This window comes from Centropristis striata, chromosome 19 (genome assembly GCF_030273125.1).
Source record: "Centropristis striata isolate RG_2023a ecotype Rhode Island chromosome 19, C.striata_1.0, whole genome shotgun sequence".
NCBI lineage: Eukaryota > Metazoa > Chordata > Actinopteri > Perciformes > Serranidae > Centropristis > Centropristis striata.
Window position 1 is genome coordinate 20611171 of NC_081535.1, and position 25131 is coordinate 20636301.

The window sequence follows — 25131 nt, forward strand, 5'->3', positions numbered from 1 at the left end:
AATGCATGTGAACTCCCTGTTTTAATGAAGGAGCAGAGGAAACAAAACAGAAAGAGAGAGACACAGAGAGAGAATTTTGCATGCAGCTCTGGGGCCTCCAGGGTAGAAGTTGGGGTAAATCTGCTGCGGGACTGTTTGATGGGGATGTTGCTCTCTAATTTAACACAGATATGCTGCCAGCGCTTGCTGCTGCAGATGTGACTCGTCAGTGGGGTCTGAATGGGTGGACTGCTGCAGAGGAGAGAGGCAGGATGTTGAAGGAACAGATGAGGGGTTGTATATTGTGTCCACCCCCATTTGTAATGTGCACAATATGGATGACTGGAAATATGCGTTTTGTCACACTGTGACTATGGAAAATAAATGCATCAATTCCTGTTTTGTGTATAGAGGCTGTCAGCCAAATTGTTATGTCCAAGGCCCGAGGGTATCTGGGATGGAGACTCTAACAGCAGTGGTTGTAGCTCATGTTGTCTCGCTCTGGGTCACCTAGTTGTTATAGAGGTGGATAAACGATTTACTGTGCATTTTACTCAGATCAAATGTCAATTCACGCATGAAACTGATGCAATGAACTGCTAAATAATTCTCAGAGAATGATTGTGTTTGAAAATCTTTCAACTTTATTCAGCTGATTTAATAACAAGGGGAAGATTTATTGCAATAGATTCATATTTCTACTCTTTGTAGCCCAACTATCGGTTGGCAGCCTGTCTATTGGTTTACCACTTTGGTTCAAACTGAAATATCTTAACATCTATTAGTTGTATTTCTATGTTTTTTTCTGCAGACGTATGGTTCCCAGATGGTAAAACCTTTCGTGACTCTCTTGCTAGTGCCATCATGAGGCTGGCATTTGAGGTTTTGACTTAAATGTTTCAACTATTGGATGGATTGCCATAAAATTTGGTGCAGACATTTTTTGGTACCCACATAATGAATTCATTATCAGGTAAAATTTTCAATTGGTCTAATGGTATTGTTTATGACAAAATATGAATGATATTTCAGTCAACGTTAGTGTTAGAAAGCTAACGTGGTAAAATCAAGGCGTTTTTACACCCGTAGTTCATTTTCTCTGGTCCGAATCAGTTGATAAATTTCTAAACTTTTCTCCAAGATGCTTCACTACAGACCACTTAAGAATGTTCACTCTGCTGTGTTTCAAGCAGGAGCAGGAAAGTAAACACAGGAAGAAGGTCCTGTGTTCTGTACTGGTGCATATTTCTGTGAGAGAAACATTGCTATGCAATTCTGTGGCAAGCTGCTACTACTGTTACGCAAGCTGCTGCTGCTGCATGCTCTGCCTAATCCCAGAATGCAAAGCACACCCTTTAGCTCAAACTTGCAGAGTACAGCTGGTGGTTGGGTCGGATTGAGGTCGGATCATGTTCCCACTACAAACAAACGGTTCCAGGGGTTGTCTGGGACTAAAACTCAGACCAAATCCTCAAAGGGGTCTGGATGCGGCTGTTTTGATTAACACCCGAGCGTACTGTAATTACTGTTTTCACATGTGCAAAATTGGATCGCACAATGGGGGAAAACGACAGAAAGTCAGAGATAACTGGAGTAAAAAGCTTGTTGCAAAAGCGCCCAGAGATGGTGAACAGGATAAACATTATACCTGCGAAACATCAGCATGTTTAGCAAGCTTAGCTGAGAAACCCATCTGCACTTGGGTAGAAAACAAAATAGAGGAAAGGACCTGGCACCAAAAGTGAGTTGAGCCGAGCCAAAACTCGCAGTGTAAATGAGGCACAAGTGTTGTTTAATGTGCCTCTTCCACATCCCTTTGAGGAAGTACAATACAAAATTGAGTGAGCGTTCCTTTAATTGTATATTGTTTTAATTTCTTCCGTTTACATTTTGTATCACAGCCAACAAGGTAGAGGAGTCTGATGCTTTTTTGTAGCTTTCTCTGTAAGATACATTGTGTACTTTTGTTCTTTTCTAGAGAGTTTCTTTTCCTGCCTGCTGTTTTTGGGCAGGGGAAACTTCCTCATTTTTATTCATTTGGGTGATGCACCAGGTTGGTTGTGCTAAGTTTTCCTTGTCTAAACTAATTTCATCAAGGGAAAGGTTGAAACCTTTTCAAATCAGCCATCTCTGACAGTGTGACTGGAAACCAAGGCAGCCAGACAGAGTGTGCACATTGTTTATCTTTCTGTTTATTTTGGTGTAAAATAAATGCGCTGGTTGTGAGGAGATAAGTAAAGCGTGCTGAATAGGATCAGCAGGAGAAATTACATGGTAAGATTCATTCTAACTGACTACATCTGTCTTTTTTTTTGGTGCTCTTTTTTCCACTTCCTTTCCCCCTCAGTGTCGCTCCTCATATCCCATCACACTGATACAGGCCCGGCATCTCAGGGCTTAGCCTGCAACGAATGCAGCCCACCAGAGAGATTAGGGGGCAGAATAAGCCAGAGCTAGAGCCGGCTTCACTCTCTATCTGTTTGTCTGCCACAACTTTCTCCCATAGATTTTTCCAACTAATGACCTTAGAGAGCCGAAGATGGCATTTAAGCAGGCACTTGGGAAATGCACGGCCTGGCTTACCCTGTCTCATTCTAAAGCAGCCTTTTGTTAGTAAACACTGACTCACAGTATCCTCTGTTTTAACCTAGCATCCTAATGAGTATTGCAATGAGCAGCATGTTTGGTCATTTCTTCATCTCTGCCCTAATTGATGCAATGAGACAGGCACTCTAGGTGATGGCCTTTATTAGGACCAATTCCATGTATTTCGCTGCAGGAGCCCCTGGTGGTCCGTTCCCCTTCACAGACCAAGAACAAAAAAAAATAGCTTCTGTTTCCCGACCTCCACCAGACTGCAGTGGGCGTGACATTTAGCTATGCAAAACCACTGTGCATTATTCAAAAAATTTGGCCCTGCACAAATGTCATGGAGAGAAACAAGCATATGCTGTTATGAAACAGAACAAGGAACAGAAAGACCTTATTTATTCTGGGGTTTTGTAGAGCAGATGCAGAAGCTGCAGCCAGGTACTTGTGGTCAGCAGAATGCGGCTAACTATAGCTGCCTTCTTAATAGCCACAAGATTAAACATAGATCCAAAGTAAGTGGTGAAAACATGCAGTTTATCTTGAAGTCTATGCACTGGGCAAATTATCCCACAGCAGACTGTCTGTGAAAAAAAAACACTTAGATCCACTTAGAACCACATTGATCCATGCCAAATCTGTGATACTTTCAAGTGCATCCCATTATAAGGACATACAAAAGGTTTTTGTGCTTGATATATTGGAAAAAAACAAGCAAGGGAAGCGAGGTTAATGCGCTTTTAATCAAATTAATATGTGATTTCTCATTAATAATATGTCATTGATAAGGAGAAGAAGAAATTAATCAAAAATTTCCCTCAGTTTGGCTCACTAGAACAAAAAGCCAGTGTCTCATTTAATCGTTTTATGTGTTAATTATATTGTATTGTGTTGCAATACGCTTTTAGATGAGGACAATGAGGAAAAGCATTGAGACAGATGAGGCCAAGGATTTGAATGGGGGTGTGGACTACAATGGGTTTTGTTTCTGCAGTGCATAAATAGGATGAATTAGTTATTTACTTTTGAAGACTTACATTAGTATTGACACTGTTTAAGAAAATATAATTTCCACTGCTCATTAGGAGATTTGCTCATTAGTACTTAACTCAAAGTACAGCTGCGGCTGTTTGGAATGTCAATGCTTTGGTAAGTTTACATTTTCTTGAACAAGATTCCCCTCATCTACCCTCCTCAAACACCAGCTGATGTGTACAAAGTACAAAAGCAAATTTCTACACTCCTCCAAGGCAAAAGATCATCATCATCGACCACTCTGCAGATTATTTTCTTGAACAATTGTGTGGTCTATAAAATGTCAGAAAATTGTGAAAAAGGTCCATTGTAGTCTCTCAAAGTGCATGTAATGTCCTGTTTTGCCAGGCCAAAAACTCAAAGATATTTAGTTTGAAATTGCACATACAACACAGAAAGCAGGACATTTTCTAGAGGCTGAAAACATTATTCTCTGCCATCTTTGTATGAAAACCCACCCTCACTATAAATAAACCATCAAAATAGTGGGTGATTACTTTCCCCATCATTGACCAATCAAATAATCATTGCAGCTCTGGTTCAGAAAACACACAACCCACCAGTAAAATCAATAAGGCAAATCCCCAAGTAGATCAAACTTAAATGATCACCAGTTGTGGGGCCATTATTTCTGCGAGAAATTCCAAATTGTGAAGATATTTCACAGAAAACCCAAAGTCAAACTCATGCTGCTAGAAGATAATTCAAAGGATCATTAAAGTTGGTCAGATTCATCCTGATGGATGTCAAAACTTCATCCAATCCATCAAATGTGATATTTCAGTCTGGACCAAAAGTGGTGGACTGCTAAACAGAAACATGTTTAACAAGGCTAAATTTGAGTGGTTAAAATCAAAGCAGCAGATAGAGAGATATGCTGACTTTTTTTGCTCAAAATCACTGAACCACCATGCACTTACCGTAATCAACTAGATAGTCTTTTCATCAGACCCTCTCAGCCTGCTAAAGACCTACATCTTTCAAACTCCATGCCCCACAGACCTTCCGCTTAAAATTTGCAGTCCCCTCTCGAGCTTGAGTAAATGTCTCAGATTTAAGGAAGCTGCCTCTAGATCCACACAAGACATTATACAACTATTTGCACAGATTAGCAGTACTCTCTGTGACTCGTGATTTGACTTTGCTGCCTAATCATTCAGCAGGTTTTCATTTTGGACTGATAAAAGTAATTTCTCTTCAGACACAGAAAACATCTTGAGATGACAGTGTGGTTCACAATGAAGGGACTAACACAGGTCTATTAGGAGGCAGGGAAGCTCTAATGCTGCACCCTAATGCTCAGTACCCCACAGAGACTCCAGTGTCGAGAGCATCATGTGTTTCATTTGTTTAGGTGATTAATGAGCGCCTTCCTACAGTGTGGGCTGCAGAGAAAATTGAGTGGCTCCATTTTATCTATGCATTACAATCATCTCTGTCCTTTCTCAACACCCGCCCCCGAGCTTATAAATCATGGCCTCTGCTCAAAATATGGATGATGTGTATGCAATTAACACATACTACAAAGAAGCATGTCCAGGCCACACTGACATGAAAGTCCAAAACTGTGGAAACACACGCATGCTTAATTATTTTTTTTTGTATGTGAAGGACATATGCTTGACTTCATCAGCCCCGCAGCACAAGTGCTCGGCAGAAATCGCAATTTGCTCGTTCCACCACAAATATTAACATTTCCAATCTGTTGTGTTGCGCTACAGCAAATAGAACCGACACGACTCAGAGAGTGTTAATAAATCATGATTATGAAGCACCATTGGCTGCAGCTTCCCTCGGCAGCAAGTGAATAAACTCCATCCCAGTTCTGTCTGTGGGCACACCCTGCATGATGATACAAGTCGTTAGGTAATTATACAGCAATTAAGATTCTGATAGGAGAAACAGCAGGTTGGTCCGCCCTCCTGGTGACAAATGATGAACAGGGTGTCTCTAATCGACTTACTTTGATAGTTCCCCTTGACCTGAACTTATAGATTTATGGAGAGCGTCTGCTGTTTGTTTGCTTCCATCTTTTTTTTTTTAAATATTAAAGACAAGCCAGCCGGCTGTCAGAAGATGACATGCCAACATCAAAAAGACGGGCTAATTTTAACTAGCTTCCTTTTCTGATTGTCAGTTAATGCTATTCAACCCAAGAGCTCGATGCCAAAGGACACAACACACAGGGGATTTTTGATCCATGACTCAGAGGACACATCGCTTTCCATATTTAACACTCATTCATCATTTGCATGGCACTTGTGCTGTTTAAATATTTTTAAAACATCCTGAAAAGCATGTGTTTGTGTGTGTGTGTGTGTGTGTGTGTGTGTGTCAGGTGTGAACTTTGCTGAGATGCTAAATGCTGCTCATGTCAACACGCCGAGTGAAAACCAAAACCGCTTTGATGTTAAACAGTTAAACAAGTTCATTAATTAATAATGGAGGATTTTCCTTCCAACAACTCAGAACATAAGCAAATTTGTGTTGAGACCGCCTTGAAAACTCTCTCCCATCTTCCGACACTTTCAATCTTTTTCATGAACCGGAGTAAAATAAACAGATTTTCAGTTTTAATCGCCCCATTTTTCTCACATCTGCTCTCGGATTCAGGTTGGCGCTGAATCCTGTTCTACATTAAAGCACTTATAAATTACACAGTGTATGAAAAGAACAGAATGTTGGTTACTATATTAATACAGAAGAAAATACATCTGAGAAGATGTAGAGGGAGTGGAAACTTGAGAGGAGCCTGCACAGAAGGAAGTCAAGGACGCTTAAAACAAAGTCAAGGTGACTGGGGAGAGCAGGTGCAATCCTAGCTGAGAGGAAGAAGGAAGCCAACAAGAGGCTGACTAGGGAGTCTGGGGAACAAGACGAGGCAGAGAGAACAAGTGTGTGTGTGTGTGTGTGTGTGTGTGTGTGTGTGTGTGAGAGGGAGAGAGAGACATCCAGATTGAGAAGAGACATAAGAGACACAGGAAATCTGCAAGCAAATTAGACATCATTAGCCAAGAGGCGGCTAACAAGTCTAATTAGGGGGGAGGCAGGCAGGCAGTGATACCAGACTTGCTTCCGGACCTCAGACACACACGCACACACTTTCATATAAACACACACACACACACACACACACACACATAACACATAACACACACACACACACACACACACACACACACACACACACACACACACACACACACACACACACACACACACACACACACACACACACACACACACACACACACACACACACACACACACACACACACACACACACACACACACACACACACACACAGAGTCACAAACATAACACACACTCGCAGCCAAAGCTTGAGGCATCTCCTAACTAGGTCAGATCTCTGATACTTTAAGTCTGAGGGTAGGAGGGAGAGATAGAGAGGAAGAGAGAGATTGAGGAAAGATAAAAGATGGAGGGTGGGACTTTGGATGGGAGAGTTGTCTGTTCTTGGTGAGATGGAGAGACTTGTTTAAAGCTGTGAGAGTGAGATAGTGTGGAAAAAGAAAGATGGTGCATGTAGTAAACACTCACAGAGACACACATATAAATAACTGCATAGAGGTTGACTTGTTTACACACCCAACAGCTGCTGTTTTACTTCTGTCATTTACGGGACGTTGCGTTTAGGATATGAATCTGAAAGAATACTGCAGCTGCTGTTATTATCTCCCATAAAAATGTCAGGTGCGTTTAAATACACACTCCTAGTTTTGCTGTTATTATAAAGATTAGTTGTGTGAAATGAGGGTAGTGCTGTATTAGCACAGCCATCCAGTTCTCAGTTTGAGTGATAGCTTGCCAATACACCTGAGGGATGACTGAGTTACATTCCCTTGAAGCGATGATGACTGAATGTCAGCTCTGGAAAGACACAGAAAAATGCTTCAGTCGAACAGCCTGCATCTCTTTCTGTTCCCTCTGCTCTCTCAGAGGCACAGTGACAGAAAATACTGTCTCAACACCTCTGATGATCCCTCATCTCATGTAACACTGGCTGAATGCTTCGGAGGAATGGATTTGTTGCCCTACCAGTAACTTGAATCAGTTTATTATTCTATTATAACCCAGCAACATACTATTCCGATTAACAATGAACAAAGCTTGTGGCCATGGCCAATACTAATAGTAGTGATAGTTTAAGTACTGGTCTGTGAAATGGTGGAAGGTCCCATGTTGTAAAAGTGAGATATGCCTATGCATTATATAAATACTGTGAAAGTATAAAAATGCTCAATCCACAATGAAAGCACTCATCCAGTATTTAGAAACTGTGCCTTTGGCCCTGTTACAGTCTTCATTTATGTCTCAAAAGTTGTTTTTTTGGTTGATACAATTCATTACACAGATTTGGTGCTAAGTTTGACCATTTTTGACAACTCGTGAATTGATAAAAATGGTCGAAAAGCCTTCCAAAATATGCCAAGACCATAGAAAAATCAATGCTGGGGAAAAAAAACTTTTGACATTTTGGAGATTTCTGCAAGAAGAGATGCTAAGGGCACAGATGCAGGAGACCCGGAAACACTGACAAATCAGGATAGAGAGGACTCTCTTTACGAAGGGGGCTGAACCCTCTGACCCCAAAACCTGACAGTGGGTTTAAAAGCATGCTTTATTTAAAAATAGACATCCCAAATTACACCATTTATCATAGCTATTAGCATGATGTTTGATCCCAGATATCACCACCTCTCCGATGACGCTAATAATTTCACTTTAACTGTGTGTGGCTATTTTAATCTTTGTAAATTGGACTCTCTAGCAGTGAGGCTCATTTGCATAAAAAGGGGTCTATTTTGCACCAAACATATGCATATTTCCTCATTTATACATTTTCAAATAGCACAGGAGGCCCAAGTGCTTTTCACCCTTTGCAGGTGCTTTGAGAATTACACAGCTTTGTTTTGTCTTATTGCCTTTTGTGAATTCACCCGTTCAGATACTCATATACAATGGCAAGCAGTAAATACACTGTAGCTGACAGTATAGTTAATAGGAAGTGATTTTAAACATTGCTTTCAAACTTTTCAGCCTCAAGCCGATATACTTTAGTAATATCACTTGAGTAATTTTGTGAAACCTGGAGTAGCTCCTCCAAAGCCATAGAAAACACTGTGCAGCTGTTTTCACGGACTATGGAGCACTCCCTGTGCCTGGTAAATTGACTTTGGCATGTAAAACTGGTTGAGTTCTCCTTAAATTTAAAACATTCTGCACTTGATTTATGAATTCACTTTTTTTTAGGCTTCTCTACATGTGCAGGTGTCACTGAAACAGAAACATTGTTGATTGGTTTTCAATGAAGTGGTGCCTAAGTCCTCATGCCTTCATGAGTTATTTTCAGATGTATTACAGTTGTGTACATACCAAATATATTCGAAATGTTTCACTTATTACCTGTCTCTGGATGACAAGTCCCATGCTGGTGGCAGTTGCACGGCACACATGTTGAGAGAGGCCCTCTGCTTGGGTCTTCCCGGGTGAATCCTGGGGCGCACTGCTCGCAAAATTGGCCCACGAAACCCAGGGGACAGGAACAAAATTCTACCCATGGGGCAGGAGGGTTAGCTGGACCAGAGGAGATGAAAGCTGAGGTCAGGGTGACCCGCGCAAGCTGCGATGTGTCTGAAGAGGAAGGAAGAGAAAAGACGAGAAGAACGCTTTGTCATAAAACCGATGCTTACAAAAGGTCAGTAGTAAACTGATAATTGTTTCCTCGGAGGCCTGTTGAAGTGTTTGGGGCACCTGCTTTTCTCTAGAATTAGGGGTGTGTGTGTGTGTGTCTGCATCTCGTTAAGCAGTAGGTTATTAACATTTGTTGCAGCACTGTCCCTCCCTCCCTGTCTCATTACAGGTTCTGGCCTGTGTTTACAGTTTATAGTCTAAAACACACCCACACACACAGACACACAGACACACACACACACACACACGCTCACACACAATAACAGATCCATCCACCCACACGCCTGTAAATGCCACACTCAATGCTCACTTGCACGCACACGTGTGCACGCATGCGCCCACACACGTACACTTGTCACCGAGGGAATCTTTGATATAGCAAATGAATAAATCACTGCAGCATGGCAAGACGAGAAGAAAAGGAGACAGGAGACTCGGTGGAGGTATGTCAGACGTGCAGTTCCTGTGGGGCTTCAAGATCCTCTCTCCTCTCATGAATAGTGATGGGAGCAGGCCATCCTGAACCGAATCCCTTTCACCCTATACTCTCTAAACCACAGCCACAGAACACAAAATGACTTCTGTTTCTGGTCCAACACTGTGTCTGCTCTCACTGAGGAAACACAAGATGGATGGATGGGCAGAATATGCTGTGCACGTTTGACTGTGTAGCTTTGTCAGATAAGAAATAAACCATGTGTGAATGGATGCCTGCATAATGAGGGAAATCTGAGTGGAAGAACCAGAGGAGAGGATGGACCTTGACTTCTAAGAAGTCATGATCCCGCCATTCCTTCAGCGGTGATGAAACCCAGTTCATTTGCACCTCTGAGGGATAATCAGTAGGCAAGCCTGTCCTCTTCCCTCTCCACGACTCGCCTTAGCCTCTACCCTTTACTCTCTACTACCTCCTGAATTCTATTATGCCCATGCGGCGGGGGAAAAATGTGCAATTAAAACAATATTTCAGACACTGAACCCTATATTTCAGTTAATTAAAAACATTTCATTTTAAGTCAAGCTGCGCAAGTTCTCTCCATCAATCTTTTCTATAAGAAACCTTGTCAGACAAGTCAAGATTTTAATTCCCTTATATCTTGAATGGCTAACTGCAGGTCCTTTTAGGTAGCTGTTCATTAAGCCATTAAGCCACTGATTTATCATAAACTTCCAATAAGGCTATGCTGTCTGTTCAAAATTCAATTTTTTGTGGGGGAGAAAATAAAAGGCCTTTACTGTGACTGCTGTCAAAGCCTGCCTTTATAGTCTAAAGACAATCTCTCATTAAAATAATACACTTCTGTTAGAAGAGACTCTCTGTGGTGCAGAGAGAAATTTAAAGAATAAAGGAGAATGTGAGAGGCAAAGAGGAGAAAGATGAGAGGACAGCTTTATGGGATTTTGAAATTAAAGTTTGCCGCGCAGCCTGCAGTGATAAGGCACTTCTAACACTGTTTGAGAATGTGTTTGAGACCTAACACAAATCATTACCAGAGTTTCTCCCCTGTGATGTGCAATAGATGCAGTGTAAACTGTGTGCTTGACTTTGTTTGCACGTTCATGCGGGTGGGTGGTTACAGGAAACAGTTTGATGGAATATGCATCACTGGGCTTCTGTTTCTGTGTGCACAACTTCTGTTCCAGTCCTTTTGCATGCCCAAGACAGCGCATGTGGAACTACACAGGAGTGTGTGTCACATCGTCTGCACTGAGCAACTAATTAAAATGGTGTAAGTAAGTGTGAGAGAGCTGGTGGTTTTGGCCAGCTGTTCTGTCTTCTTGGTGCTCTAATCCACCGTAATGCCTCTCAGATCCAGCCTGTACTTTACAATACAGACTATCAGACAGAGAGTGAGGGAGGACACGTTTAAAATAAAGAGGAGGATTTTGAGAACTAGTTACTAACATCTGGGAATAAACGTCCCGTTTTCTGTTGAGCCAGATTTGGAACAGTTGAACTATTCCCTGAACACAAGCGCTGACATTGTTTGCTACTTTTTGATGAAAATGTATTTTTAATTTAAAAAAAAGTGAAGGTTTTGCAACCCTTGTGTGGCACTTTTAATTTTGGTTGTATTATCTAGAAATTGCCATGCATTCAGCTATTATATTACATGATGTTTATTTTTCTACCATGATGCCTAAATGCTCTTACAGATGCACATACATCCATGCTCCTATGGGAAATTTGCATAATAATGCAATGGTATTGTAAACTGTAAGTGCAGTGCAACATATAAATGACACAGTAGCTAAAAGAAAAACTTTAAAAATAAATAAAATAGAGCCTAAACAAAGTGTGTTAATTGTCTCTCTGAATATACAGAAACAGAAACTTACAGTTTTGTCCTCCGGCATTGCTGATTCTGAAAGCTGTCAGGTTGTAAAGGAGTTGTTGGAACTCAAATGCCGACAATGAAGGTTTAAATCTCGGCTCATTTTCATGAAGCCTGTGAAATGAGAAGACAGAAAAACACATTATTTACAGGGCCTTTGAGTATTCAAATGCTAACAAAATATGATAAAACAGTCAAAACATCACATTTCATGCTGTTCTCATACTGGTGTATTTTGTAAGACAGTGACCTCTAGTGGTCATATGAATTATGACAGGAGGGGAGGAAAGCATCATGGGGAAGTAGTTATTTCAACCTAAACCTTGTTCTTTTTTTCCTAACCTTAAACATGTAGTTTCATATCAAGACCTACATAAATACTCTGCGTGGGTGATTCATCAAGAAGTGTGTTTTTAGGGAATTTTAATTACTCTTCACAAGTAAGCAGATAAGAAATGCCCTGTCACACATGCTTGACTATTTATGGGAGGCCATCTACAACACTGCCAGCCGACACATACAGTGTAGTGTGAAGAAAAATTGAAATGTGCTGACTTCAACACATATTCAGGGTCTTGATCACTGAGCTTTGCCATCTGCTGAAGGATGTTCTTTGAAGCCGGGCTGCACAGCTGACATCTGCCTGTTTTACTCCAGGAATCATGCACTCTTTCCATCTTGATGAGAGGTGCTGTGTCAGCTCCACACAGGCTGCTTTGTCCCAAAGGCACACGGAGCAGCAGCATGAAGGAACATATTCATATAATCTTCATGTGCAGGTGTAGGAAAAATACAATTATGGGTAACATTTTCTAATATGTGGCACCTAACCATTAATAAGTATTCATGAGTTTCTCCATTTCTAATAAACCATTAAGTCCTCAGCTACAAATACGGGTGATAATGAACACATTTTGGTTCAGGTGCTGTGGAGCTCTTTTCCAGAGGGAGAAAAGTAAAAAGAATAGTCATGGGGATTCTTCACAACTTGGTTAATGATCAAATACCAGAAAAATGAATGACATTGCCATCAGCCAGCTGTACTCTGAATTTTGAGATAATTAGCAAAAGTTCGCCTGCTAACACACAAAACTAAGCTTGTGAGTGAAACTGTTACCATTTCAAACTCATCCCATATGGACAGTTGGTCAGGACCCCTTGGAGTCAAACACACAACAGAGACTTTGCAGTTTCAAACACGTGGTTAAAATCATAAAGATTGTGAATTCAAATAAAGCTCCTTGGTGATGTTTAGGCAACAAAATGACTCTGCTAGGTTTAAAAAAGATTTTATGGGTTAAAATAAGCAACAGCCATCTCATGGGTGAATGTCATGATTTTCTTTGTCCTATCCATCAACCTGTCCTCATCCCCACATGGACTTTGTCATTCTTTATACTTTGTCACCTAACTTGATGTTTAGGCAACAAAATTACTTTTTTTAATTGCTAGGTTTATGAAAAGATCACGGTATGGATTTAAAAAGTACTATTGAAACGTACCGGTAGTTGCCGTAAGGCAAGAAATTAAAGTCGACTATTGGTTACACACGGACATGCACAACAGACTCCTGGACGAATCTCATGCTTTTCTTTGACCTACGGACTGTGTTGCTCTTTATACTTTGTCACCTAACTTCCGGAGCATTTGCTCTGAGTGTCTAACATTGCTGCAGATGGATTTACATTCAAGTAAGTCAGAAGCCTAGTGCGTCTCATTTAAAGCATTGTGGCTAACGGCTGAATATACCCAATTACAATTTGTTCTTTCAATTAATTTCATCGGTTACAGAAAGTGAAAGAAATGGTTGAACATAGTCACCCCTCATCTGACATCGGAAAGATCTAGGCAGAGGGTTTTTCCAAAAATATTTGACCTTTGACAAACAGTTCTGACGGAGCATACTCGCCTTAAAGTCAGGCTTCATAGAGCTGCTAGCATGGCTGTAGACTCTCTGTCTTGTTACTTTTAATAAAAGTTTTGTTATCCTATAAACCACACCATAAAGGATACCTTATTTAAAAAGTGATGCCCAATTATAATATCTGAACCTTTTAACCACAGGCAAGAATCTTAAAAGAAAAAATTTCAAAGTGTGTTTTGTCTGTTGACGATGTCAGTCTAAGTCCGGCCTTTCATGTGTGAGTGTTAGATGGCCTCTATTTTATTAGGTCAATGCAACACTAACTTGCTTTGGAAATGCTTTTTTGATTTTGTGCATGGCCCCTGTCAGCATTCACATTTACTGTGCACATGAGAGCTTGAGTGCGTGTGTGTGCATCCCTGGCTTGCCACACAGAGTCTTCATTGATGCGGCGGGTCCTTGTTCCTTGGCCTGACATGTACGCTCAGTAATAAAGAGAGGCAATTACAAACTGGGCCTCAAAGCCATGGTAATGGAGCTGGTCAGACAGAGATAAGCAGAGTGTGCATGAAAGTGAACAAACTCCCAGTCATGCTTTCCCTATGGAGCGTCAGTGTCCCTTTTAATCAGCACCAAGCAGAGCGCAGAGAGCCACACTGTAATTAAGCCCGCTCTGCTGAGGATGAGAGGAGATCATCGGGAGAGAAAAGCCCAAAAGAATACTGGACACACACGCATGCCCACACACATACAAGCTCCCTTAGAGAGTGAACACAGATAGAGATACAAGGTGAGCAAAAAAGCAAGACAAAAAAGGTTTGTGAAGGATGGAGAGGAAACAGAGAAATGATGAGGCACAAGGAAGATAAGTAAGCATGTAAGTGATTGTAAAATAGAAAAATAAAAAAGACTTACAGAAATAGAACGTGTATAGGGACATGTTATTAGCATATTCAAATAGTGCCAATCTGCTGGTGGAAAAAAACAAACATTTTAATTAGATTGTCTGTTATATCAAGATATAATATAAAACTATGGACGGCAGCTACCCTCCCACTGTTTGGCAGCAAGTATCTCACTATCAGTCGAGTTATCAATGGCTCTGATCCTTATAAGCAGAATTAATTATCATGCTTGGTTGTAACCCCTTTTTTCTGTTGTTTTGGCATTTCTAAGCAAGTTTTTGGTCCATTTCCAGAAAAGATTTCACTGAATTGTTGCCTGATTTATTAAATGATTAAATGTCCCATATTGTAAAAAGTTTCTGTCTTTTTTTTCCTGTTATAAAGCTGGTCTGAGAGCTAAATTAATACTATGAAAGAATCAAAACACTTAATCCAAGGGGAAATGCATGTAGCCTGTATTCAGAAACTGTGAATTTATGAGCCATCAGGAATTCTGAAAGGTTGTGATTTCACAACTATACAACACAGAGGTAGAAAGTGCTGCTACACTGTGACACTGACCAATCAGAGCAGACTGGGCTTTTTAGGGAGGGGGACTTACAGAGAACCACTAAAACTGAGAATACAGGTATATTCAGACAGACAGTATGAAAAAATAATATGCTTTTTGAACACTGAAGCATGTAAACCTGTTCTAGTAGAACTCCTACTCTTTGAGATTTTAACCCTGAACAGCCAGCAAGCCCGAGAGAATAATGACATGGCTTGTAGAAACGGAATCAAAGTTACTTTGAGTTTTGTGGAATTTCTTTTTTAACTTTTATTGGATACAGTCAGTGTTATTGGAAGACCCGCAAAAGGTCACAGCGTTTAATCCTGAGGGGAAAAACAAGCATTTGCTACCATGCTGAAGAGTTCTTGTGTGACTGTCTGCAAGTCAAATAAACTTGTGAGCACTGACTGATATAGCACTTTTTCAAAACACGGAGTAGTCTTAGCAGTGCTACTGTCTCAAAGCTGTGCATGGAATTCACTTTAACATGCTAGTCAATTAAATCATAGCGTCAGTAGTTCAATTAACCATGTCTAGGGAATTTAGATTGCAGAAGATATTTACTCCAGTCCAGCTATCTACAAGCTCTTTCATTTAAATAATTTTCCAGACACTGCTTCGCACATGACCTTGTGACATCTGCTCTGTTCGCTGAGACTTCTAGGGACCTAGAGCCATTAAATTGGATCATTTGTCTAGTCTTTTGACATGTATATAGATGATATGGACAACAATCCGATCCGATTCTGTTTCATTTTTGAATGTAATGTTTTTGGTCAAGTGACAACAAGGATTCTATATAAAACATGACACATTGTTGACGTAAGTCTGATAAAAAAGGGCCATTGCTATTTAACAGAACAATCTGCATAGCAATTGTTAATAAATTGGTGTTTTCCCAGCATTTGTTGACTGTCACCCCCCAACTTGCCGCTGACCGTATCTATTGGTTATGAGGCTATTGAAAGACAAAGTTACACTAGAACTACATAGGTTTCAATGATTAGATGGATTACTGTTCTGGATGAGTTATTCCATTTGAAACATTCAGAATAAAAAAAAAAAATTGTAATAGAAATTTTCTATGTGAACCTTAAGTATGGCTATACATTATAAAATCCATTAATCTGGAATGCAAATATTACGTCAAATATTCAAATATTTAGTTATCATGAAAAATAGTTTTTGGGCTGGATTTGTAGATTTTAATGAATCCCAAATGAATAAGGTTTACTCTGGCAAATAGTTTTTTCGTCTTGCTTTGCTTAGCCACCTACAGCATTTTGTTTTTTATTTTGGCAGCAACGAGCCTGTATTATGTTCAATATATTTACCTGGTCCTGATCTATGATCAAAGTCAGTGAATTTTGAAAACATGACAGAAAAGAGCTTAGTGCCAGATGGACCACATGCCTGCAATGCTATGCTCTGCTGACTCCTACCTTTTACAGACATTCATATGAGCAGTTTCCTGAAACACTTCTCTTGCCAGTAAAAACAGCCAACATCTGATTGCTGCATGTAGAACGTTTATCACTCGAATGTAAAAAGTGGCTGAGCATCTGAGGGGTTCATATGGCATAAATATTATGCTTACATGCCGCAGACGTACACACACAGCCACAAGCGAGGCAATAAAACCTCCCCGCCTACTGGTTTCAAGGGAACAGAAAATGAACAGAGGGAACATCAGAAGAAGAGTGGATGCTACCTTATATAAGCCATTCACCTCCTCCTCTTATCAATCCCCTGCGCTCCAATCCCCACGCTTCCATATATTTTTCCTTCATCTGATTTTAAAATGATCTCTGCACCATGTGGGAACACATAGCCACTTAACAGGTTAACATATTTACCAGCTATGAACGCAGATGCTGTCAGTCAATAGAGATGTGTGTTTCTGCTTGTGTATATTCATGCTTTGACTTGCCTTGGAATCATGGAAATTCCCATTTTTGCAACATGATTATTTTTGATACGTGTTTCACACTGCCAGGTGGCCTTTTGGATTGGTGTTTTTGTGTAAAAGCATAAACTTGCACAGATTCTTGACATGTTTGCATGTGACAGAGAGAGGCAGAGGAAGTAAGAGGAAATTATATAAAGTACGTAGTGAAGTGCATCTGTGCATGTACCTGAGACGTGTAATGAGATCTGTGGAGAACTTCTCCAGAGAGGAACACTTAATGACAGTCCCCCAAGCTCCAGTGCATTTCAGAAAAGGAACCAAAGAGCTTCTTTAGCCAGGGTTCTTTGTGCCAAGAGGAAACTCATTACCAGTGTGCAGACACCAGAGAGAGGCATGGAAATATTGAGGGAACAGAGAGATACAAGCTGTGTCCCAGTTCAGGGGCTGGATCCTCTGATAAAGCAAGTGAAGATATGTTCTCTTGACTAGAAGACTAGGTGGAACCTGTGTCTGTGCTCTGTAATGAGGTTACTCACAGGAACCAAACTAATGCTGCATCCAAGAGATTATCAAGTTTATCACCAGAAAGGTGGCCTTAAAGGGACAGGTCACCTGGAAATAATAAAATACATATTTGTTCCTCTTACATAGAGCTATTTATAAATCTAGAGTGTTTTGATGTGACTTTTCGAGTGTTGAATAAATGTGCTGTTGAGATGTCTCTCTTCTATTGAATATAATGGAACCAGATAGCACTCGACTTGTTGTGCAAAAAGCACCAAACAAGAAATAAAAGCATTTGAAGAACTGCCACAGCAACGTTTCTTTCCAGGAACCATGATCCATTACTCAAGATCATTTATAGACATTGTTGTAAGCAATTTAATGTAGGAATTATGGTAGAAAGAAAACATTTCCTGCACACCAAAACAGTCTAGATTCATAAATAGCACTACACGTTAGAGGAAAAATATATATTATTGATTCTGGAGTGAAGTGTCCCACTTAAGTGGTTTTCAAAGTGCAAAAACTAGTGGTAAAACTGTGACATGTTTCATTTAAAATCACATTGTTATTTTCGAGTGCAGCAAAAAAAACAACCTTGTAGCTACAAAGCACCAAACAGCAGACAAACAAAGCTAGCAGGTAAAGAACCAGATATTTCCCTCAGGACCTGGAGGAGACCTCAAGTAGAGTGAATATTGGACTCACAGTACATTCATCAGGTGAACAGCGTCATGACTCCACCTGAATACTAATGTCTCTCTAGATCAGCTGGATGTGTAGAATAGGCAGATGTTTGCCAAGTTACCAAATCCACTTAAAAGGCAATCAATACGCCAATGCTGTAGTTACAGCATGTTTCTGTTGTTTTCAAGAGACAAAAAAGTCAGTTATTACTGGTTGACTTAATGGTCAACTGGCATATAGTCAACTGGGTTAATTGTGAATAAAATAAAGAAAAACAGAACTTAATTCTTGGGTTCCATTATTTACACATTGCACTGGCCCAGTTCAAGTTATACAAGTAGCTGGTGGAAGTGGAAATAACTGGTTTATACAAGTTTAAAATGAACTTTTGTTTGAATGAATTTAAACTACTTTTTATACAACACTTTTAGACACTGTTCCTTTCAGCCAGTGTGGGTAGCTGGGTAGCTTCAAAGACCTGGCTAAACATATGAAAACTATAGAGACACTATACACTGTAGAGACAGTTGACATGCAGCAAATATCTGCATAAATATCTACTATATTAGCTTAATGTCTAAGCCACACCCTGACCAACATTGGGTTTTTGAGACCGATGCCGATACTGATTTTAGAGGGGTAAATTAATCAATAACCAATATGGTGGCCAATATAGTGATTTTTTGAGCTGAATGAAAATAGACCTTTTTTAGCTGGATTGTGCACTGATTTTTACCACTCTACAAATGTACCCAGAGAGCTACTTTCTCAAATATAAAACTGTATCAAATAATATGTAACATTGTAATACATTATACAAACAATGTATTACATTGTCAGCAATTCTATACATGATAACTGTGACAATAAAGAATGAATACAATTTAAAAAAATAATAAAGCTATTCATTATTAAATTAATTGTTCAATTAATAGCTGAATAAATACAATTACTGTTCAGTTTCAGTCAAATGATGACCATTTAAAAAAAAAATGCTAAAGCAATTTTCAAATCACGGCAAGCAACATTTGCTGCATTATATATTAAGTAAAATAAGTTTTTATAAAAGCATGATACCAATATGCCTTTGATAGGCCAATGTCGGCCGATAAAATCGTCAACCGATATATCTGTCGGGCTCTATTCTAAGCATTATATTCCACACTAAACAGAGAGAGAATACTTACTCACTGCCTCGCTCCTGTTGAAATGGGCATCTCTCTTATCCACCACACTGAAACCAATTTCAACAAGCTGACCTGTCCTTTGTCAAATTTAGTTTTCACACCACCACAGACTACAGAACAAGTATATTAACTCCTGACCGAACTGCCAACAATCGTTGTGTGATTCCAGACAACCAACTGCTGTGAGCCCGTCATTGCAACCAAGACACGATCCTGCAGGTTTACACTTTACAAGATCCATCAGGACGAGTCTTTCATCACAGAGGATCCTGGCCAGCTCTTTGCTCATGCTTTAATCATCTCCCATCTGAACTTGTGAATCTCCCCACCTTGCAAAGTAAAACTAACTCAGAATGCTGTAACCTACGGTCCCTCAAGTGTCTTTAAAATTTAACATATCACTGCTTTTATAGATTCCCTTCAGCAGCAGCCAACAGCCAGCTGCCCCATTGTTCTCAAGACTGTAAGAGTGTGATCCCAGAAGTATGTGGAGGCTCTACAGGACTGTTTTGAGCTAATGGACTGGAACATACCCTGTGGAGCACACAGAGAGGACAATGCAGGGCTCCCTGGCTGCATAACATGTCAATATCCATATGGACCCTTCAGTGCCGTTAAACAGTTTGCTGTTATTTTGGAGTTTTCTTTAAACAAACACAGGAAAATAAAGAAAATTAAATCCCTTCTTAAGGAAGAAGAGGGCTTCCAAGGCTGGCTACAGGGAGGAAGTTAAGTTGGTCTGAGGGTGCTGAGGAGGAGAATTAAAGATAGAAACGCAGGGGCAGAATTGAAGACAAATTGCAACAAAACAGTGTGAAGGAGGTGCTGAGTGGGATGAGAAGGATTACTGGCTACAAGACGCCAGTCCAAGTGGGGGAAGAGAACAAAAATAGAGTGTGTTTTTTTAACAGGTTGAACGTGGAGATTGGGCCAGCTGCACCCACTCCCCAAAGTTAACTGGTCTAATGAGATCTCTCCACAACAGTATGACTGATTACATTCCCACTTCCCCACAGGCCACCACACCAAGGATCCCCTCTTCAGCTCCACTCACTACCGCCTTCAGATTGACCGCTTTACCATGAAGGGCAAGAAGGAAAAAGGCCGGCAGGAAGCTTGGAAGAGAGCAAACTGTTGCAAGGAGATCCAAGCGAAGTGTAATGTGACATGAAGGCTGGTAGGGCACTGGCTCCCAAACTGGGGTTTGTGTACCCCTGGAGGAAGGCAAAGTGACATAGGAGTTATGCAAAAATAAAAGAAAAAAAGAAAGTTATCTGCATTTAAAAACACAAATCTTAAATAACTTTAATAGCCCAGTCCCATTGTCAAAAATACTAACAAGTCCTCCAAACCATATGACCACATATTAAGGATGGCACCATACCCCTTTTTCAGGTCTGATACCTGAAGCATCTGCCGGTACCAGTACTAATCTGATTCAATCTTTTCCCCTTAAACAACTAAGCTATTACACTATATTTAATATAAACTATATTTAATATATTAAGCTTTTATTTCAGAATCTTCTTTGCTTAACCTGGCCATTAGTGCCCTTACTGATGGAACGAGCAAATACGTGGTAACGTTGTGAAATGGTAGCAGGTCATTATGTTAAGGCGACAAAAAAAGATTAGGATAAAAAAGTGCATGCTTAGGCATTGCAAAACTTGGTTGAAAAGGTAAAATGAATGCATAGAATCTGGCAGTACATAGCTAGTGTTACTACAGGGAGTAGGGCAGATATATTGGTGACGCACAGAAGTTAATAGACCTATTCCTTGGGAAACAACACATGGGCATGTTTTCTGGGGGAGAACAGTGTCAAAACTACAGTCAAGTGTACCCTTCATTGTAAAATAAAGTATTTTCATTGCCAAAATTAGCTACAGGTACATTCTTCAGAAGAAAATAATGTTTTTAGCTGCCTCGTGACCCTGTGTAGAAAAGAGAGTGCTAATTCCGGTTACTATGTGAAGAAAATGGTGGAAAAAGAGTTACTTCCCCATCCAGACAAAAAAATAACTGCAACTACCATGTCCCATTGTTGCATGGCCTATGGGGCTGTAATAAAGTTTGGGAAACACTGTGGCAGATGATTTCAAGTGTCGGTGGAACAGTCCTACGACTGAGGGTCAATATCAACAACAAATTGGACTGCTCTGAACAACACAGATGATGAGAGTAGGCTGTTCCCTTCAGGATGGAGCTGCATGTTCCAGCACAGTCTGCCTTGTTGGTATGCTGGTGAGGCAGACACTATGAACATCTTGAAGGAAAAGGCTGATTTTCTCACTGGGTGGAAGACAATAGCTCAGGATAGATTCACATTTTTAATTTCGTCTTCAAACAGTCACACGCCAATATGTATATGGACAAAATTGTTGCTGGCTGTACTTTAGCCTGACTGCATTAAAACAATTTCAACACACTTACGACTGACACGATGCAGTAAAAAAAAAAATGCAGCCTGGCACAAGACAACTCAATCTGCTTTAGTGTCACTTTCCAAAAAAGAGATGCTAATCAACTGTCTGCAACACAAATAAGCTATTACAACTGACACACGCACAACTTAATATAATCTAACAGTAGACACCAAGAAAACAAAAACAGCAGACTGCCAGCTACAAGTAATGTAAACACCATCAGCTCAGTGTGACGGGAAATGTGTCGCAGCTTGATTTTGATTGCTGCCATCATTGTAACAATATCAAACCTCTGATTGCTGCAGTATTAATAGAGGTGCTGTTGCCCCTGTATTATAAAAAAAACTATGCATACCTTTAACCTCTAATAAAATTGCTGTGCATATATAATTTTTTTTTGTACATATGCAACTACAGTTGTATGAATGTGATCTGATTACTGATTGTAAGTGTGCTTATACATATAGGTGTGGGAGGCTTCAGTATTTATTATACCCCAGTGAGTGAAACTACTCAGACATTTAAAACTGCAACTGTTAACGGCAAAGTGCTGTGCTGGGTCAGAGATGTTTTAACTCAGAGATTCGTGGATAAAAAAATGAGAAAAATATTTAATTCAAAGTTAACTTTGCTATTAATGAGACAAATCCTTGCATGTGGGCTGCAGCCATCCATGCTATAAGGGGAAGTGCATGCTAGGTCTGCACAGACTGAAAAGCACACACTGTCCCCATAGGGAGACATCCTACCAACAAACTTCTACAGCTCCTGACGATAAGACTGACTTCGGACTTTTCTGTACCAACATGTGCATATTAAAACCTGCACATTCCGTTAGAATTTACTGCAATAGGGGATTTAAGTATATTCAGTGTACTTACCTTGGTAATATTTAGTTAGGATGACTTTTGAAGTACATACATACACTGCATTGATTTTTTTTTTCCCAGACCCTGCTTTTTCTCAACAAGATCAATAATGTTACATTTTTATCTGCTGTTTTTTCTGTGGCTGCTTGTATCAAATTTGAAGCCTGGTGTTTGGTATATCTGCAAAGGGACCACTGGCCACATAACTGTACCTCCAGGCCATGGACCCACCCTACACTCCATCTTTTGCTCTGCATGCTGTCGCTCTAATCCATTTAGCTCTCTTTTCCCTGCCACGACCTGGTCATCCTTCCATCCGGACCCCCCTCCTGTGCCTCCTGCAGCCTTCTGGCGGAGTAACCTCTCCACTCCAGTTAAAACATCACTCCTACAAGCTTCATCTGTTGAATAAGTAACTCTCATACCCCCGTGTCTTCCCTCACTATATTATAGAAGCATTCCTATATTTGTGGTCTGATTCAAACAGGAATTCTCAAGTTTACATGCTTTCAGCCATGGCTCTGGGGATCGTCGATCATTTGGTCTACCACTTAGGTCAAAACTAAAATATCAATGGATTCTAATAGTGGGGCGGATTAGCTGAACAATCGTTCACTTTGTGATAAAAGCATGAAATTTGGTAGATGTGTTGGTGAATATGTTTCGAACAAATCTGGATATTGGGCCACCTCAAAAGCGCCCCCTAGTGGCCGTGGCAGGCATTTGTTATACAAATAAATCAATGATGAATAAAAACTGCCCTTTTAATAATACCAACTGGTGATGAATTGTATATTGTTGGAAAGCCTGATTAGTCACCTTTACAACGAGGTACAGCTTGTAAGGATCGTGCATTCATGGAATGAGCAACGGGGCTAAACGTGTGGGTAGCACCCCCCAAAAATGTACATCCCCTGTGGGGCGGATTAGCTCAATAAATCACAAGAATTGTTTATTTTGTGATAGAAGCACACAATGTGGTGGATGTGTTGGTGGATATGTTTCAAACAAATCTGTATATTAGGCCATCGCAAATTCACCCCCTAGTGGCCATAGCAGTCATTTTCTTCGTTAAAATTACAAAAAATATTTAAATTATTTCTTAAAATATTTAAAAAATGTAAACTAAATATACAAACGTAAATTAAAAAATGTAAATACACATATTAAATTAACAAAAATCCAGTTAGACACTCTTTCAGTTATTTTTCCTGCCCCACCACAATCAGGCTAGCCATCGAGCTAGCTAGCAAATGAGCTAGCTAGCATTTGCTTCCTGGGACAATCAGTGCAGTGGACTGTCCATCAAGGTATGTCTAAATATTTTATTTCACCTGTTATAATTATGAATAAAATATGTTATGAACATCATAAAGGCTAAAGAGAAAAACAATCATCATGGGCCTTGGCGGAAAAGTAAATTAGCAAGATAGCAAAAATAGGTACTTAAGCTAGCTAGTTAGCTTGGAACATGTATCAGTGGCTGTTGGGTGTGAAAGCTTAATAAGACACTGTTAAATTATGTCCTGTGGAATGTGGACATCTCTCTCTGCACACACACACACACACGCACACACACTATATGTAATGTCTCCTTTGCCCATGTGGTTCTTTTTTTCTTTTTTTAAATGTATTGTATAACTCCATCACAGTTAGTCAGGCGGCTTAGGACCAGATTTGAGAAGAAAGGGACACGCCGGACAAAAGCACCAACATTTTTCCACATGCTCTCTATCACCAAAGGTTTCAACTTTTGGTAGGAGCCACTTCATCAAGATTGCAGATAGGAGACGGCAGCCATATAAGCCATAAGTCTATGAGAACCAATATATCTTCCAAGCCACTTAGAAGGTCAATCTTGGTGTCAAAATATACATTTTCTGGGTCAAAGAATCATTTAAAGCTATTGAGAATATCACTGGATGACTCACTGTAAATAATTTGTTGATCAAGATCTGACATGAGATGAAAGCGTACCCTTGATTTTTTTGAGCAGTGTACACGGCAGCTAATCCACACTCTCCCGTGAACATTGATTCCAAACAGTTTCAACTCAGGATACCCTGCAGCACTTGAAGCGAGTTGCCCAGTCTGAGTGAAAATGAATATATCTATTTGATCAAATAATCATCTAGTGATATTCTCAATAGCTTTAAATGATTCCTGGACCCAGAAAATGTATATTTTGACTCCAAGATTGACCTTCTAAGTGGCTTGGAAGATATAGCATTTCTCATAGACTTTATATGGCTGCCATCACCGCAATCTTGATGAAGTGGCTCCTACTAAAAATTGAAACCTATAATGATAGAGAGTATGTGGAAAAAATGTGGTGCTCTTGTCCGGCGCGTCCCCTTTATTTGGCTAAGCCGCCTGACTAAGTCACACACCTCAGAACAAGGATTTTGCCAGAAAGAGTAACCTGCTACAAGTAACCCTAGTAGAATTTTTAAAATGTATGATTTTTTTCTCTGTCTAAATGTGTTTTGTTTTTATTGTTGCAGGTCATACAATATTGAAAATTATTTTTTCTTTTTAAGGAGCAACAGAAGAATACAAGCCAAAGAGGAGG

General features: G+C 40.0%; 1 protein-coding gene across 1 annotated transcript in view; it reads right to left on the minus strand.

The window, feature by feature from the left end:
• The window catches only part of lamc3 (laminin, gamma 3), a 116829-nt gene that overhangs the window by 24441 nt on the left and 67257 nt on the right, over positions 1-25131 (minus strand). The window contains exons 11-12 of the mRNA XM_059358292.1: positions 11660-11769; positions 9032-9259 (exon numbers count right to left, since the gene is read on the minus strand). Coding sequence (XP_059214275.1) covers positions 9032-9259; positions 11660-11769 — 338 coding nt within the window. The remainder of the gene's footprint in view (positions 1-9031; positions 9260-11659; positions 11770-25131) is intronic.